Below are 16,165 nucleotides of genomic sequence, written 5' to 3'. Positions count from 1 at the left end.
ACTTGATTGACTATTTCCTCTCTCATATTAGGGAAGATTTCAACTATAATCTCTTCAAATATTTTCTCAGTCCCTTTCTTTTTCTCTTCTCCTTCTGGGACACCTATAAGTTGAATGTTGGTGCATTTAATGTTGTCCCAGAGGTCTCTGAGACTGTCCTCAATTCTTTTCATTCTTTTTTCTTTAGTCTGCTCTGTGATAGTTATTTTCAGTCTTTTATCTTCCAGGTCACTTATCCATTCTTTTATCTCAGTTATTCTGCTATTGTTTCCTTCTAGAGAATTTTTAATTTGATTTATTTTTTTGTTTGTCATTGTTTCTTTGCTCTTGGTTCTTCTAGGTCCTTTTTAAACGTTTCTTTTATTTTCTGCATTTTATTTCCACGATTTTGGTTCATCTTTACTATCATTACTCTGAATTCTTTTTCAGGTAGACTGCCTATTTCCTCTTCATTTGTTTGATCTGGTGGGTTTTTACCTTGCTCTTTCATCTGCTGTGTATTTCTCTATCTTCTGATTTTGCTTAACTTACTATGTTTGGAGTCCCCTTTGCACAGGATGAAGGTTTGTAGTCCTAATTGTTTTTGGTGTCTGTCCCCAGTAGGTAATTGGTTTCAGTGGGTTATTTGGTTCAGTGGGTTGTGTAGGCTTCCTGGTGGAGGGGACTGATGCCTGTGTTCTGGTGGATGAGACTGGATCTTGCCTTTCTTGTGGGTAGGACCACATGATGGTGTGTTTTGGGGTGTCTGTGACCTTATTATGATTTTAGGCAGCCTCTCTGCTAATGGCTGGGGTTCTGTTCCTCTCTTGCTAGTTGTTTAGCGTAGGGTGTCCAGCACTGTAGCTTGCTGGTTTTTGAGTGGAGTTGGGTCTTTGTGTTGAGATGGAGGTCCCTGGGGGAGCTTTCACCGTTTGATATTACATGGAGCTGGGGTGTCTCTGTTGGACCAGTGTCCTGAACTCTGCTCTCCCACCTCACAGGCACAGGCCTGACACCCACTCAGAGCTCTGAGACCCTGTCTGCCACACAGCTCAGAAGAAAAGGGAGAAGAAAAGAAAGAAAGAAAAATAAATAACTTAAAATAAAATAGAGTAAAATAAAATAAAGTTATTAAAATAAAAAATAAAAATTATTATTGAAAATAAAGTTTTAAAGTAAGAAAAGAAAGAAAGAAAAGAGCAACCAACCCAAAAAACAAATCCACCAATGGTAACAAGCCCTAAAAACTATACAAAAAAACAAAAACAAAAACAGACAGAACCCTAGGACAAATGGTAAAAGCAATGCTATACAGACAAGATCACACAAAGGAGAATACACCTACACACTCACAAAAAGAGAAAAAGAAAAACATATATCTATATATAACAAAAAGAAAGAGGGCAACCAAATCAATAAACAAATCTACCAATGATAATAAACTTTAAATACTAAACTAAGGTAAACATAAAACCAGAAACAACTTAGATGCAGAAAGCAAACCCCAAGTCTACAGTTGTTTCCAAAGTCCACCACCCCAATTTTGGGATGATTCATTGTCTATTCAGGTATTCCACATATGCAGCATACATCAAGTTGATTATGGAGATTTAATCTGCTGCTCCTGAGGCTGTTGGGAGAAATTTCTCTCTCTCTTCTTTGTTCACAGAGCTCCTGGGTTTCAGCTTTTGATTTGGCCCCTCTGAATGTAGGTCACATGAGGGCATCCATTCTTCACTCAGACAGGACGGGGTTAAGGTAGCAGCTGATTAGGGGGCTCTGGCTTACTCAGGCCAGTGGGAAGGAGGAGTACAGAATGCGGGGAAAGCCTGTGGCCCCAGAAACTGGCATGACATTGCAACAGCCTGAGGCATGCCGTGTGTTCTCCTGGGGAAGTTGTCCCTGGATCACGGGACCCTGGCAGCGACAGGCTGCACAGGCTCCCAGGAAGGGAGGTGTGGATAGTGACCTCTGCTTGCACACAGGATTCTTGCTGGCTGCAGCAGCAGCCTTAGCGTTTCAAACCCTTCAGTGGTGTCCGTACTGATAGTCATGGCTCGTGCCCATCTCTGGAGCTCATTTAGTCGGTGCTCTGTATCCCCTTTCCTTGCACACCAGTAAATAATGGTCTTTTGCCTCTTAGGCAGTTCCAGACTTTTCCCCCGACTTCCTCCTGGCTAGCTGTGGTGCACTAGCGCCCTTCAGGCTGTGTTCATGCAGCTAACCCCAGTCCTCTCCCTGGGATCTGACCTCCGAAGCCAGAGCCTCAGTTCCCAGCCCCCACCTGCCCCAGTGGGTGAGCAGACAAGCCTCTCAGGCTGGTGAGTGCTGGTCAGTACCAATCCTCTGTGCGGGAATCTCTCCGCTTTGCCCTCTGCACCCCTATTGCTGCACTCTCCTCTGTGGCTCTGAAGCTTCCCCCCTGCCACCCACCATCTCCACTAGTGAAGGGGTTTCCTAGGCTGTGGAAACTTTTCCTCCTTCACAGTTCCCTCCCAGAGATGCAGGTCCTGTCCCTATAATTTTGTCTCTGTTTTCTTTTGCCCTAGCCAGGTACGTGGGGAGTTTCTTGCCTTTTGGGAAGTCTGAGGTCTTCTGCCAGCGTTCAGTAGGTGTTCTGTAGGAAGTGTTCCACATGTAGATGTATTTCTGATGTATTTGTGGGGAGGAAGGTGATCTCCATGTCTTACTCCTCCACCATCTTGAAGGTCTCTCAAGCAGTCCTTTGAGAGTCACTTGCTCTTGTATGAAAATTTCCTTAATGATTAATGCTTAAAGAACTCCATCTGAGGAACTCCATAGGAAGATGTGTAATAAATCATACTCAAGGTAAATATGTACTCATATTTATTAATTCTGAACAAAAGCCTGAATCATTTGTAGGAGGAAAATACAAAGTGTATGAGAGCCAACAAAATTTAGCTTGACTACTAAACTACTGAAACAATAACACACTGAGATATAAAATTCTTCTTCCCTTCTTTATTACTGTCTTTTATATAGTTCCCTGCCACTGTTCACATACCTGATAACTTTTGTCCAGTTTGGGAAACCTCAACATGCCTGTGGTTACCCTTTCAAAACCTGGGTGTTCAGTTCTTGATCTCCTTATTTCCTGCTTGGGATTTTAGACAGTAAATATTCATCAAGCTCCTGGTCTTCACACGCAGTGAACTAAAAATCTTCCACCCTTAAAGAGTTTACATTTCACTGGAAAAGGCTTGAAATATAATAAATAACTATGTAATATAATGTCAGGTATTTAAATGATGTGAAATGAAATATTACAAAGACAAAAAGAATGCTACTTTAGATAGAGTGGTCAGGAAAGGACTCTGAGGAGTGACATTTAAGCAAAGTTTTCAGTGATCTAAGGGGTGATCAACATCTTGGGAGGGAACCAACGGAACAGCAAGAGTATCGTACCTGAAGCAGTACTTGCTTATGTTGTAGAGAGAGCAAGAAGCCCACTCTTGGAACAGAGGGAAAGAGTGACAGAATGAAATTGGAGAGGTAGCCAGAAGACAGATACATATGACCTTACAGGTGGAAGCAATTTTGAACTTATTCTAAGAAGTCTTTGGAGGGTTTTTATCAAGAGACATATAAGATGATTTACATTTTAAAAGGATTACTCTGGTTGAAGTGTAGAATATAGATTATTCTATGATAAGAGGAATAAAGTATTATATGTGTAGAAGTAAGGAGAATAGCTAGAGTGCTTCATTAATCCAGGAGAGAAAAGGTGAAGTTTTAGATGAGATGTGACAGGAGCAGAGGAGTTGGTCCTCTTGTTCACACATTCTTGAAGTCATACTCATTACCTTGTCATCATTAAGACATTTTTTTTTTTCTGTATGAGGGCCTCTCACTGTTGTTTTTCATCTTTGTATCCCCAGAATATTGAACTTTACAGTATTCAATAAATATCGGATAAATGATGAAATGTCCTAGCAGAACTAGAACCACAACTGTTTTTTTTGTTTGTTTTTTGTTTGTTTGTTTGTTTTGCGGTATGCGGGCCTCTCACTGTTGTGGCCTCTCCTGTTGCAGAGCACAGGCTCCGGACGCGCAGGCTCAGCGGCCATGGCTCACTGGCCCAGCCGCTCCGCGGCACGTGGGATCTTCCCAGGCCGGGGCACGAACCCGTGTCCCCTGCATCGGCAGGCAGACTCTCAACAATTGCACCACCAGGGAAGCCCCAAGACTTTTGCTCTTCAAAGAAAGTTCATAGTATTCCAGCTTGCTTGATCAGTTTGTCCAGTTATGATATTTCTTTGGTATCACAAGGGCCTCCAAGCCATTGAGTCCTGAGCTCATTCCTAACCCATCAGCTTTCTCCCTTCTTTTCTGTCTTCCTTATCCAGCTTACATTCCATGGTTCCTAATTAAGTAAGAGTCATGCTAATATCTGTAACATCCTTGTTCTTTAGCTTGTTCAACTCACCAATCTGGCAAAAATGCAAATCTAATTGAGCCCATTATCTGCTTTCTTTATGTTTTTATTGAAGTATAATTTACTTACAACATTACATTAGTTTCAGATGTATAATACAGTGATTTGATATTTTATACATCAAAAATGGTCATTGTGATAAGTTTAGATACCATCTGTCATAGCACAAAAAACTTATTACAATATTTTTGATTATATTCCCTATGCTGTACATTACATCCCCATTACATTTTTACTATATAACAGGACATTTATACCTGTTAATCTCCCTCAACTATTTCACTCATCCCCCACCCGCTCCCTTCTGGCAATAACTAGCTTGTTCTCTGTATCTATTTCTGTTTCGTTATAATTTTTTGTTTTGCTTTCTAGATTTTTTATATAAGTGAAATCATATGGTATTTGTCTTTCTCTGTCTGACTTATTTCACATAGCATAAAATTCTCTAGGTCCATCCATGTTGTTGCAAGTGGAAAGATTTCATTCGTTTTGTATGGCTGAATAATATTGTGTGTGTGTGTGTGTGTGTGTGTGTGTGTGTGTATCACATCTTTTTATCCATTCATCTATCTGTGGGCATTTAGGTTTTTTCCATATCTCAGCTATTGTAAATAATGCTGCAATGAACAGAGAGGTGCATATGTCTTTTTGAATTAGTATTTTTTTTTCTTAAGAAAAATACCCAGAAATAGAATTCCTGGATCATATGGTAGTTCTATTTTTAATTTTTTGAGGAACTTTCATACTTTTTTTTTCTATAGTGGCTGTACCAATTTACATTCCCACCAACATTGCACAAATGTTCCCTTTTCTCCACATCCTTGCCAACACTTGTTATTTGTTGTCTTTTTGATGATAGTCATTCTAACAGATGTGAGATGAAATCTCATTGTGATTTCGATTTGCATTTCCCTGATGATTAGTAAAGTTGAGCATCTTTTCATATGTCTTTTGGCCATCTGTGTGTCTTTTTTGGAAAAATGTCTATGCAGGTCCTCTGCCCATTTTTTAATTGCACTGTTTGTTTTTTTAATGTTGATTTGTATGACTTCTTGGTATATTTAGATATAAACCCTTTTATCAGATATATTGTTTATAAATATCTTCTCCCATTTAATGGGGTGTCTTTTAGTTTTGCTGATAGTTTCCTTGCTGTGGATATAGATGATTTTACTACTTTTGTCTTTTAACATTCCTAATAGCTTTATAAATGGTGAATCTACTACTCTTACTCTATGCTTGCCTTTACTAATGAGATTTTTCCTTTAATAATTTTCATATTTCTACTTGTGGTCTTTTATTTTTCACTTAGAGAAGTCCATTGAACATTTCTTGTAAGTCTGCCTTAATGGTGCTGAACTCTTAGTTTTTGCTTGTCTGTAAAACACTTGCTCTCTCCCTCAAACCTGAATGATAGCCTTTTAAGATAGAGTATTCTTGGTTGTAAGTTTTCCTTTCATCAGTTTGAATATATTGTGACACTTCCTTCTGGCCTACTTACGTATAGGAGTTTCCTCATATGTAACTAGTTACTTTTCTCTTGCTGTTTTTAAGATTCTCTCTTTATCTTTAATTTTTGCCATTTTAATTTTAATGTGTCTTGTTAGGACCTCTTTGGATTCATCTTGTTTGGGAATCTCTGTGCTTCTTGGACCTGAATTTCTGCTTCCTTGTCCAGGTTAGGGAAGTTTCTAGCTATTATTTCTTCAAATAAGTTCTCTGCCCCTTTCTCTTTCTCTTCTCCACCTGGCACCCCTATAATGCAAGTCAGTACATGATGTTTTCCCAGAAGTCTCTTAAATTATCTTTAAATTTTTTTTCTCTTTTTTATTCTGCTTGTGTGATTTCCACTACCCTATCTTCCAGTTCATTGATACATTTATCTGCATCATCTAATCTACTGTTGATTCCTTCTAATGTCTTTTTTTTTAGTTTCATTTATTGTGTTCTTCAGGTCTGTTTGGTTCTTCTTTATATTTTCTAACTCTCTGTTAAACTTCTCACTGTGTTCATCATTCTTCTTCCAAATTTGTTGAGTATCTTTGTGATCATTACTTTCAACTCTTTATCAAGTAGATTGCTTATCTTTGTCTTGCTTAGTTCTTCTTCTGAAGTTTTGTCTTGTTCCTTCATTTGGAACATATTCCTTGTCTCCTCATTTTGCCTAATTCTCTATGTTTATTTCTATATAATTGTTAGGTCAGTTATGTTTCCTAATCTTGGAGAAGTGGCCTAATGTAGGAGGTGTCCTATGGAGCCAGCAGCATACTCTCCTCTAGTATCAGAGCTATATGCTCTAGAGATGCCCCTACATGGGTTGCATGGGCCTTTCTGTTGTGGTGGGGCTGACTACTGGTAGGTGGGGCTGGGCCCTGACCCAGTTGGCTACCAGGCCCTGCCTTGTGTGGTAGCTGCCAGTCCACTTGTGCTTGGGGGCCAGGTTCCAGCATGGCTGGCTGCACAATCTGGGGGACCTGGGGCTGGTGCCCACCTGCAGATGGAGAGTGTGGATGCCAATGTGGCTAACCATGGGACCCAGTTGTTCCCAGGGCTGGTACCAGCCTGCTGGTGGGCAGGTAAGGACCTGGTCTAGGTGGCTACAGGGTGGACTCCTAAATGGCATTTGCCAGCTTTAGTGTTCTCTTGGTAAAATGAATTCCCAAAAATGAATGTTGCCAGTATCTATGTCCAAAGGGAGAGTCCCAGTTGCCTTCTGACTCTCTGGGAAGCTCTCTAAGATCAGCAAATGGGTCTGACTCAGGCTCTTGTCAAATCACTGCCTCTGCACTAGGACTAGGAGTGTGTGAGGTTTTGTGAGTATCCTTTAAAAGCAGAGTCTCTGTTTCTTATAGCCATCCATCTTTCTGGTAGGCAAGCCCTGCTGACTTTCAAAGCCAGGCCTCCTGGGAACTCAACTTCCTGGTGCAGGACCCCATGGCTGGGGAGCCCAATGTGGAGCTTGAATCCCTTGCTCCTTGGTGAGAACCTCTGCAGTTGTGATAATCCTCCTATTTATAGGTCTTCTACCCAGTGGCATGGGTTTTGATTATACCATATCTCTGCTCCTCCTACCCATCTTATTTTGGTTCCTTCTTTGTATCTTTACTTATGGAAAATATTTTCAGCTACTCTTCAGGTAATTCTATTAAATAGTTGCTCTGTAAATAGTTGTAATTTTGGTGTGCCTGTGGGAGGAGGTGAGCTCAGCCTTTTCCTATTCCTCCATCTTGGCCACACTCCTTCTTTATCTATTTTTGTACCACAACTTTGTAGCATCACACAACACACAGAAAAAGAAAACCTGGATATCAATCCTTAATAATGCTTCCACCTTATCTCTGATACCCATTTTCAATATATCACCAATTCTCTCTATCTAGTATCCTAAATATCCCTCAAATCAATCCAGCTCTTTATGTGTAAGCAACCCTTTTGTCAAAGTCATTTTCAACTCTTGCCTGAACTTCTTCAAGAACCACTAACTAGTCCTCCAAAATCTTGTACCCTATACAACACAATCCAATTGTTGAAGCCAGAATGATTTTTTTTTTTTTACAATCAAGTTTGATCATGCTACTTCTTTGGTTAAACATTTTCAGTTGTTCTTGGGATAAATTTTGTAGGATGGCCTATAAATAGGGTAAATAAGGGTACTATATAGCTAATAAGTGTCCAAAATGGGACACTTTTTAAAGTGAAAGGGGGAACTATTAATAGATATGTTAGAAATACATAAACCTGGAATAATCAGTGAAAACTGGGATATATAGTCAGACAACATAATGCCTGATTGATCCTGTCACTCTCTAACTCTCCAGTTTCATCTCATATTCCATCCCATAATTTAAAAATACTCCAGCCACCATCACATGATTCCTTTTTGTGGATCTAGGACTTTTGCCCAGTGTTTTTATGCTCACTGGAATGCACTTTCTGTTCCCTCACCATATTATCTGTTTAACTCATCCGTCATCCTTCAACTCAGATTTTACTTTCTCCTCCCCTTTACAGGAAACTTTTGAAAAGAGATGTTTATTTTTCCTTATTTTCTGTTCACTGCACAACCTGTGCCAATTTGGCTTCCCTCTTATACAAGAAAACAGTCTCTGATCCTCCAGTCTAGGTCAAGTTCTCCAGTATATTCTCTTATAACGTCGTTTGCCTCTCCTTATAATTTAAGGATTATCTCTGTGGTTGTTTGGCTGTTTTACTTTCTAGATTATTAATTTTGTTTATTATTTATGTAAATCTCCTGGCAAAATATCTACTACAATAGTAGACACCCGATACCTGTTTGTTAGGTAAGTTACTGAATAAATAAATGAAAATTTAAAGCAAAAATGAAAAGACAGTAATCATACTTGTCACTCTCTTCTGATGAATGGTAGATCTGATACTCTATGTGTTAATTCCAACATAATTTAATTGGAAGTAATATAATTTATTTTTTTACTAGTATATCCCAAATATTTGTTATTGGTCTTTAGAGGATCTATAACTTTGCTCTGTCCTTCATTGAAGCCACACTGAGATAGACACAGTTGTAGGATATTTTTCTTCCTTTTGTTTTATCTTATTACTTACATTTATTGTTGTGACTGATACACATGGTTTAAAGGGATGTAAGAATAAGCACATACATATGCTTACCACATATTACCACAGGTAATAATTAATTACCTGTGCATCTTTTCTTCCATATAAGACAGAATATACCTGTTCCCCCTGCTCCTACCACCACCCCACCAGCAAATTAGTTTGGGGATAAGCATAAAATTCCTTATACCTAAATAAATGCAAAAAATATTTTTTCTAAAAGAAAAATAACTGTGTGTATGGAGGAATAGAGTGAGAGTGTGGTAATAATATTTTTGGTATTTTAGTGAGATGGATGGAGTTGTTTAGGTTCATCTTGGTTCTACTATTCACACATCTGAGTCATAGATGTTTCCACAGTAAAATGGAGAGACTAGTACTAAGCCGTCAACTTGTGAAAACAAATTTTACAACATAAAACCTTAAATTTTTTCAGGACTGTACATGTCTAAGAGTCTAGGCAGTGAACCTGAATGGAGACTCAGATCGCAAGGTAGACAACAAGAAACTATGTAGCTCCTGATAGCAGCAAGTAATACCATGTATATAGTAATTTTTCCAAACAATTGAATCTGAATCTTATCAAGCCTTTAGGTCTAACCATCAATTTACAGGAAATATAAGGAACAGAGAAGCTTAGTAATTGACACAACAGATATGTCATCAATAAAATTCAGACTGTGGTAAACTTATAAGACAAACAGCATAGTTTCTACCATAAGTAAGTTGCGAGTGTGGGAGGAGGATGATTGAGGGAAGGGAATCTACGTTAAAATAAATTTAATAGATATACCAAAAAACTGCCATCTGTGGTCTTTATTTTGATCTGATTCAATCAAATAAACATAAAAAATTGTGAAAAACAAAATTGTCAGGGAAATGTGAACTCTGATTGGATATTTAATAATAATGAGAGATGTGATTAACTTTTTAGGTGAGATGTTGGTTTTGTGATTATGATTTTATACTTGATTCATCATTTAAATCTACATGCTGAAGTATTTATAGATGCAATGGTATGATGTCTGGGATCTGCTTCAAAATAATCTAGAGGAAGATTGGAAGGGAATTAGATACTAATGAAACAAAATTGGCTTTGAGTAGGTAAATACATAAGATAGGTGATGGGTACGTGGGGTTTTATTATACTATTCTTCATGTATTTTATATTTTAAAATTTTATAATAAACTCCAAATTAAAAAAAAATCTCTAAGGGAAAAAAGCAATTCTTTTTCTTCCTCCTCTTCTTTCTCTTCTTTTTCCTCCTCCCTCTCCTCCTCCTTCTCCTTCTTTTATCTCTCTCTCTGCCTCTCTTTGTTTATCTTACTATTGAGAAAATGGAAGCTAGGAGAAATTAAGTGACTTGTCCAAGGCACAGTAATTTCCATACTAGCAGTTTCTAGAATGGAGATCATTGAACTCATATCTCAGCAAGAAATATCTGTGTGTGTGTGTGTGTGTGTGTGTGTCCCTTTGTATTTTTCTCCTTGGAAAAAAGATATTTTCTTTTCCTTGGACTCTCAAAAGAATCTGATGTGGATGCAGATCTCTTTCAGAGTAAATATGGGCGCAGAGTGCAGAATCTTATGAGGCCATATAACATACTCTATTTCTTTTACTTTCTAATTTTCAGTAAATAATTACTTTTGGGCATCCAGATAATGTTTGATTACTATAAATCATAAAGCATACATCTTCTTCCTTCAGTCCTAGCCAAACTGAAGCTGTAAAATAATTGAAAACTTCATCTCAAAGCAATTTTATCATGAGGAAATATTTCTTTTTCTAATTACTCAAGATGCATACTACTTGTGAAGAAAAAACTCTGTAAGTATAAAGAGCTAAAAAGGAAATCCTACTTCTCCATAAACTATTCTTCTTGGAAATATCCACTGTATACAGTTTAGTGTGTATCCATTCAGATTTTTCTATGGGTTTATATCTATATGAGTATTCACACATATATACACTTTTAAAAAGTACTTAACTGGGAGCATTCTATATATTTTTCCAGTGGCTTGCTTTTTCTCCTTAACAGTAATGATTAGCATATAATTCTCTGCAGGCTGCTATAGATTTCCTTGCTCTATTTAACCACATATTTTAATAAATAGTATGGATGCACTATAATTTAGTTATTCCCTTACTGTCAGATATTTAAGTTGTTTTCAGTGTTTGTATGGCAAACAGTATTATGGTACATATGCTGTACATGTAACTTTGTTGCATGTAGGTTACATGCCTATATCTATAGGATAAATTCCCAAACGTGGAATTATTCAGTCAATGATTTTCTCTAAAGTTGTATTCAGTACTACTATATTTCTCTCAAAAAGGCTATACAAATTACTGTCTCACTGGCAATGAGTTTCAGGGCCCATTTCCCCATATTCATGGTGATAATAGTTATTATCAACCCACTGAATTTAATTCAATTTTATGTATAAAAGGTAATAACTCATTTATTTCTCTACTTCCTAGATAGTCTAAATGTCATTTACAGATTTATGGACCATATCTATTTATTTTGTAATTTGTTCTCTCTATTCTTTTTTTTTTTTTTTTTTTGCAGTACATGGGCCTCTCACTATTGTGGCCTCTCCTGTTGCGGAACACGGGCTCCGGACACGCAGGCTCAGTGGCCATGGCTCACAGGCTTAGCCGTCCACGGCATGTGGGATCTTCCCGGACTGGGGCACAAACCCATGTCCCCTGCATCGGCAGGCAGACTCTCAACCATTGCACCACCAGGGAAGCCCTCTCTCTATTCTTTTATATTTAAAATAAATTTTTTTGTAGACAATATACAACTGATATTATTTTTTCTATTATATTAATTTCAGATATTATCTTTCAGTCATTTGCTTGTCTTTAATTTTGATTATAAAATCCATTGACATAGAGAAGTTTTGATTTTTGTGTAACTTTCTAGTGTATATAATATTGTTTCTTGCTAGGAAAGCCCCCCGAACATCAGCATTAAAAAAATGTATATGTATACTTTGATTTTTAAAATGTTTTCTTCTAGTAGTGTTATACACTTGTTTTATATATTTTGACTTGTAATCCATTTGAAATTTTTTTGAATATGGTGTGAGGTAGGGATTATTTATTCCAACTTGATTGTTAATTCCATTAGGAGCATTTAATAGATAAATTAGATAAACTATGCTTTTCCCATTGATTTGAATTTTCAATTTTATCATAAAGCTGTATTTCCATTAAAACATTTTTTCCTTTTTACTAATTCTTCTGGCAAAACAGTGATATTTTTGTTTGCATTTAATTAGTAAAGACTTTCATATATTTTAACATATATTATTGGTACATATCAAATATATATAATTTGTAATATATGATACAATCATATGTATAATATACATTTTTTGAACAATTTTCCAAAGATTTGGCTATTGATGCACATTTCCTGTTCTTTTAAACTTTAGAATTCCAAGTTCCTGCTGGCATATTACATAGTTGCTTTGAATTTACACAGTAATTTCATAAATTTGGTTTTAATTTATTGGCAAAAGTAAAATATATCTATTTAGTTGAGGTTCCTTTTGTACTTTTCAGTCAAACTCGATAGTTTTACTCCCAGAGCTTTTAGATAGTTTTTATCATGTTTATTCTAGTTCTGGAACAAGGAAATGTATAAGATGAACCTAAAACATCTTTTCATACCACAAAGCAAGAAGCTATCAAAGAGTCATGTGAAAAAAGCACTCAGGAGCCATGTTGAATAGTCTCATAGACCAAAGATGAGAAAAAGTTGTTACCAACAAAAGTAGTATCTTCAAATGGCTTTAAACAAGAATATGTTTAAATCTATATGCTCATAATAGTACCAAAAAATCATTTGTTAACTTTGAGATTACTAAGGAAATCATTGTTTAGAAGCCGACAAAGGGAAAAATGTTATCATGCCTTTCTTATACAAACTGTACCTCAGAGTAACCAAATATTTAATGAGGGAATGAGCCACTAATCTAACTACCAATTTCTAAGAAATACAGGGGATAGAAGATTATGTTAATAGGCAAAACAGAGATGTACTCAGCAAAATAATGACTGAAATAAACTCTTCAGGACAAACAACACAGTTCTTTAAAACACAATAACACCTCTCCAGAAAATAAATCACAAGGAAAAATAGGGAAGAGAAAACTTGAGAATAAAACAGACCTAAGAGGTTTATCAAATAACTAAAATATATGCCTGTTTTGTTTCCTGATCCACTAAAGAAACTAAAGAAAACACTAAAAGACAATGGTTAAATGTAAACTAACTGTATATAAAATAATACAAGATATTTGTTACTTTTTAAATGGTATAACAAAACTGAAGTTATGTTTTAAACTTCACTCTGAGGGAATACCTTTACCTTGTAGTTAATAATGTAATCTTTAGCTACATTTATACTGCTATTATGTCCATTTGCTAAATTTTTAATTTTTTTTTTTTTGTGGTACACGGGCCTCTCACTGTTGTGGCCTCTCCTGTTGAGGAGCACAGGCTCCGGACGTGCAGGCTCAGCGGCCATGGCTCACGGACCCAGCCGCTCCACGGCACGTGGAATCTTCCCAGACCAGGGCACGAACCCGTGCCCCCTGCATCGGCAGATGGACTCTCAACCACTGTGCCACCAGGGAAGCCCTAAATTTTTAATATTTTAACAATCACTTTTTACATTTCCGCAAACTCATTTTCCTGAAATTCCATTAATGTGTTATGGATATAATTTTCTTTCAGTACATTATTTTTAGCTTAATGTGTTTTAAAGTAGTATTCTGCTCATTCTTCCCCATCTCCCAGATGTTATTTGTATTGTTGACTGAATGCAGTGATTTCACAATGTTGATTTTCCCGAAACTTTTACAACTCTTTTTTTTAATATCTTCATATTTTTAAATAAGTGTGATTTCTAAGGTGAAATCTGACATACAGGTGAGAATTAGCTAGATAAGACAAGGAGTATAGCAGAAAGAGTGATTAAATGAGAAAAACTCAGGACTAGTATGAAAATGTACATTGTTTAGTATGGCTGAAATAAAATTGTTAAAGGGGTGTGGTTATGATACAGTAGGCCAGAGAGTTAAAAAAAATGCTTTATATGTAATGCTAAGACATTTTGGACTGTATTCTACAATCAATGGGGAGTAATAACTGTGGCTTACAAAAATTACTTTGAGTAGGTGGTTTTCAAGAAAATGTAATGCATTCCTTTAAGAGAATGAGATTCAAAGATATAGGCTTGGTTTGATAGCTGGCTTCACAACTTACAAACTTCACACAGTAAGGCAAGTTATATTATCAACCTTGCTAAATTTCAGTGCCTTTCAGAAATTGCAGCTAATAATACCCACCTCATGTGTTGTGTAAGAATTAAGTTAGTCTTACATTACACTTACTCAATAATGTAGTAAATGCTCAAGGAATTAGGATTTTTATCATGCTGGTAAATCTTCCTTTAGACATCTTCAGTTGGAATTGCTATAAGTTATTACAGTAAGTCCCCTGCTTTCGAATCTTCAAGTTGTTAACTTTCAAAGATAGGAACATGCATTCGTATGCTCAATTATGTAAGTTAGTTCACATGTCTGGCATACATTGTCATGTGTGTGCATCCTCTACAAGTGGTTGTGCTTTTGTGTACTTTACTGTAGAGTACTGTATAGAGTACATTAGTATAGTATCTTTATTTCAAGCCTAGGATGTCCAGAACAGGTGTAAAAGCAGCAGTGATGTAGCTGGTACTGCTGAGAAGTGCCAAGCAATAACAATAGAAACAAAAATGAAAATAATTGAAAGAGTGGAGCGAGGTGAACACACAGTAGACGTTGCTCATTCTTATAACATAAATAGTTCAACCATCAGCATGATTCAAAAGAATAAGGACAAGATCATGGAACATGTGAAGTCTGCTGTGCAAATGATGTTGACAATAATATCGAAGAAGTGTGGAAAAGTGATGGAGGAAATGGAGAAACTTCTCAGTGTGTGGATGCAGGATCAGCATCAGCATCGAGTCCCCCTCAGCATAATGATGATCCAAGAGAAAGTTAAAAGGCTTTATGAAGACTTGAAGAAGAAACATGGTGAAGAATCAGAGGGTACATCTTTTAATGCCAGACATGGCTGGTTTCATCGGTTCAAGGTAGAGCCAACCTTCACAATGTAATAGTAAGTGGCGAGGCAGCAAGTGCAGATGCGGTAGCTGCCCGGGAATTTCCTGAAACCCTTCGAGAAATTATTGATGAAGGCACGTATTTACCCAACAAGGTTTTTTAATGTGGGTGAGACAGGACTGTACAGAAAGAGGATGCCAGACCGAAGTTATATCAGTAAGGAGGAAACGTTGATGCCAGGCTATAAAGCAGCAAAGGATAGGCTAACTCTGTTGTTTGGTGGCAATGCATCTGGCGATATGAAGCTGAAGTTTCTCTTAGTTTTTCATTCAGAGAACCCAAGAGCCCTTAAAGACATAGCCAAGAGCTCTCTTCCTTTGTATGGAAGAGTAACCCCAAAGCCTGGGTTACACAGGCCATTTTCTAAGACTGGTTTTTCTACTACTCTCTCCTGAAGGTAAAGAAATATTGCTTCAAGAAGGACATCCTATTCAACATTCTTTTGCTGCTTGACAATGTACCGGGTAACCCTCCATTCATGGATGACTTTCATCTCAATGCCACCGAATACTAAGTCACTCATCTAACCTATGAGCCAGGGAGTTATAGGAACTTTCAAGAAATATTATTTACATCATACTTTTTGTCAGACAGTAAAGGTGAGTGATGAGTCAGGAACAACCTTGCAACAATTTTGGAAGAACTATACCATCTATAATGCCATAAAAAACATTGACTTTTCTTGGCATGAGGTTACGGCCATCACCATGAATGGGGTTTGGAAGAACTTTTGCTTGCAGTTTGTTCACAATTTTTATGGATTTGAGAAGGTGGATGAAGAGAGAGTACAAAGAGGTCTTCAGCAACTTCAGAAGCTGGAGCTAGATCTGTGAGGACGACTTCATTGAACTCCTTGCTGTGCAGCATGAGGAGCTTACTAATGAAGACCTGATGGAATTGGAGGCCCAGAGAAAGGATGAAGAGAGACAAGAGGAAAAAGAAGTA

General features: G+C 37.1%; 1 protein-coding gene across 1 annotated transcript; it reads left to right on the top strand.

Annotated features, from left to right (window-relative positions):
* The first annotated feature begins 14,826 nt into the window (after positions 1-14,826).
* On the top strand, positions 14,827-15,213 carry LOC114886136 (CENPB DNA-binding domain-containing protein 1-like). The gene has a single exon (XM_029206698.1). The coding sequence runs from the start codon at positions 14,827-14,829 to the stop codon at positions 15,211-15,213; it is 387 nt and encodes a 128-aa protein (XP_029062531.1).
* The last annotated feature ends 952 nt before the right edge of the window (positions 15,214-16,165 follow it).

The sequence above is a fragment of the Monodon monoceros genome, unplaced genomic scaffold (assembly GCF_005190385.1).
Source record: "Monodon monoceros isolate NGI ecotype Baffin Bay Population unplaced genomic scaffold, NGI_Narwhal_1 Super_Scaffold_6, whole genome shotgun sequence".
Lineage (NCBI taxonomy): Eukaryota > Metazoa > Chordata > Mammalia > Artiodactyla > Monodontidae > Monodon > Monodon monoceros.
The sequence above is the reverse complement of the archived record's forward strand: the minus strand, read 5'-3'. Positions and strand labels throughout refer to the sequence as shown.

What these genes read in the sequence shown, in the direction of transcription:
- LOC114886136 (XM_029206698.1), top strand. Translation starts at nt 14,827, where the DNA reads ATGAAAATAATTGAAAGAGTGGAGCGAGGTGAACACACAGTAGACGTT.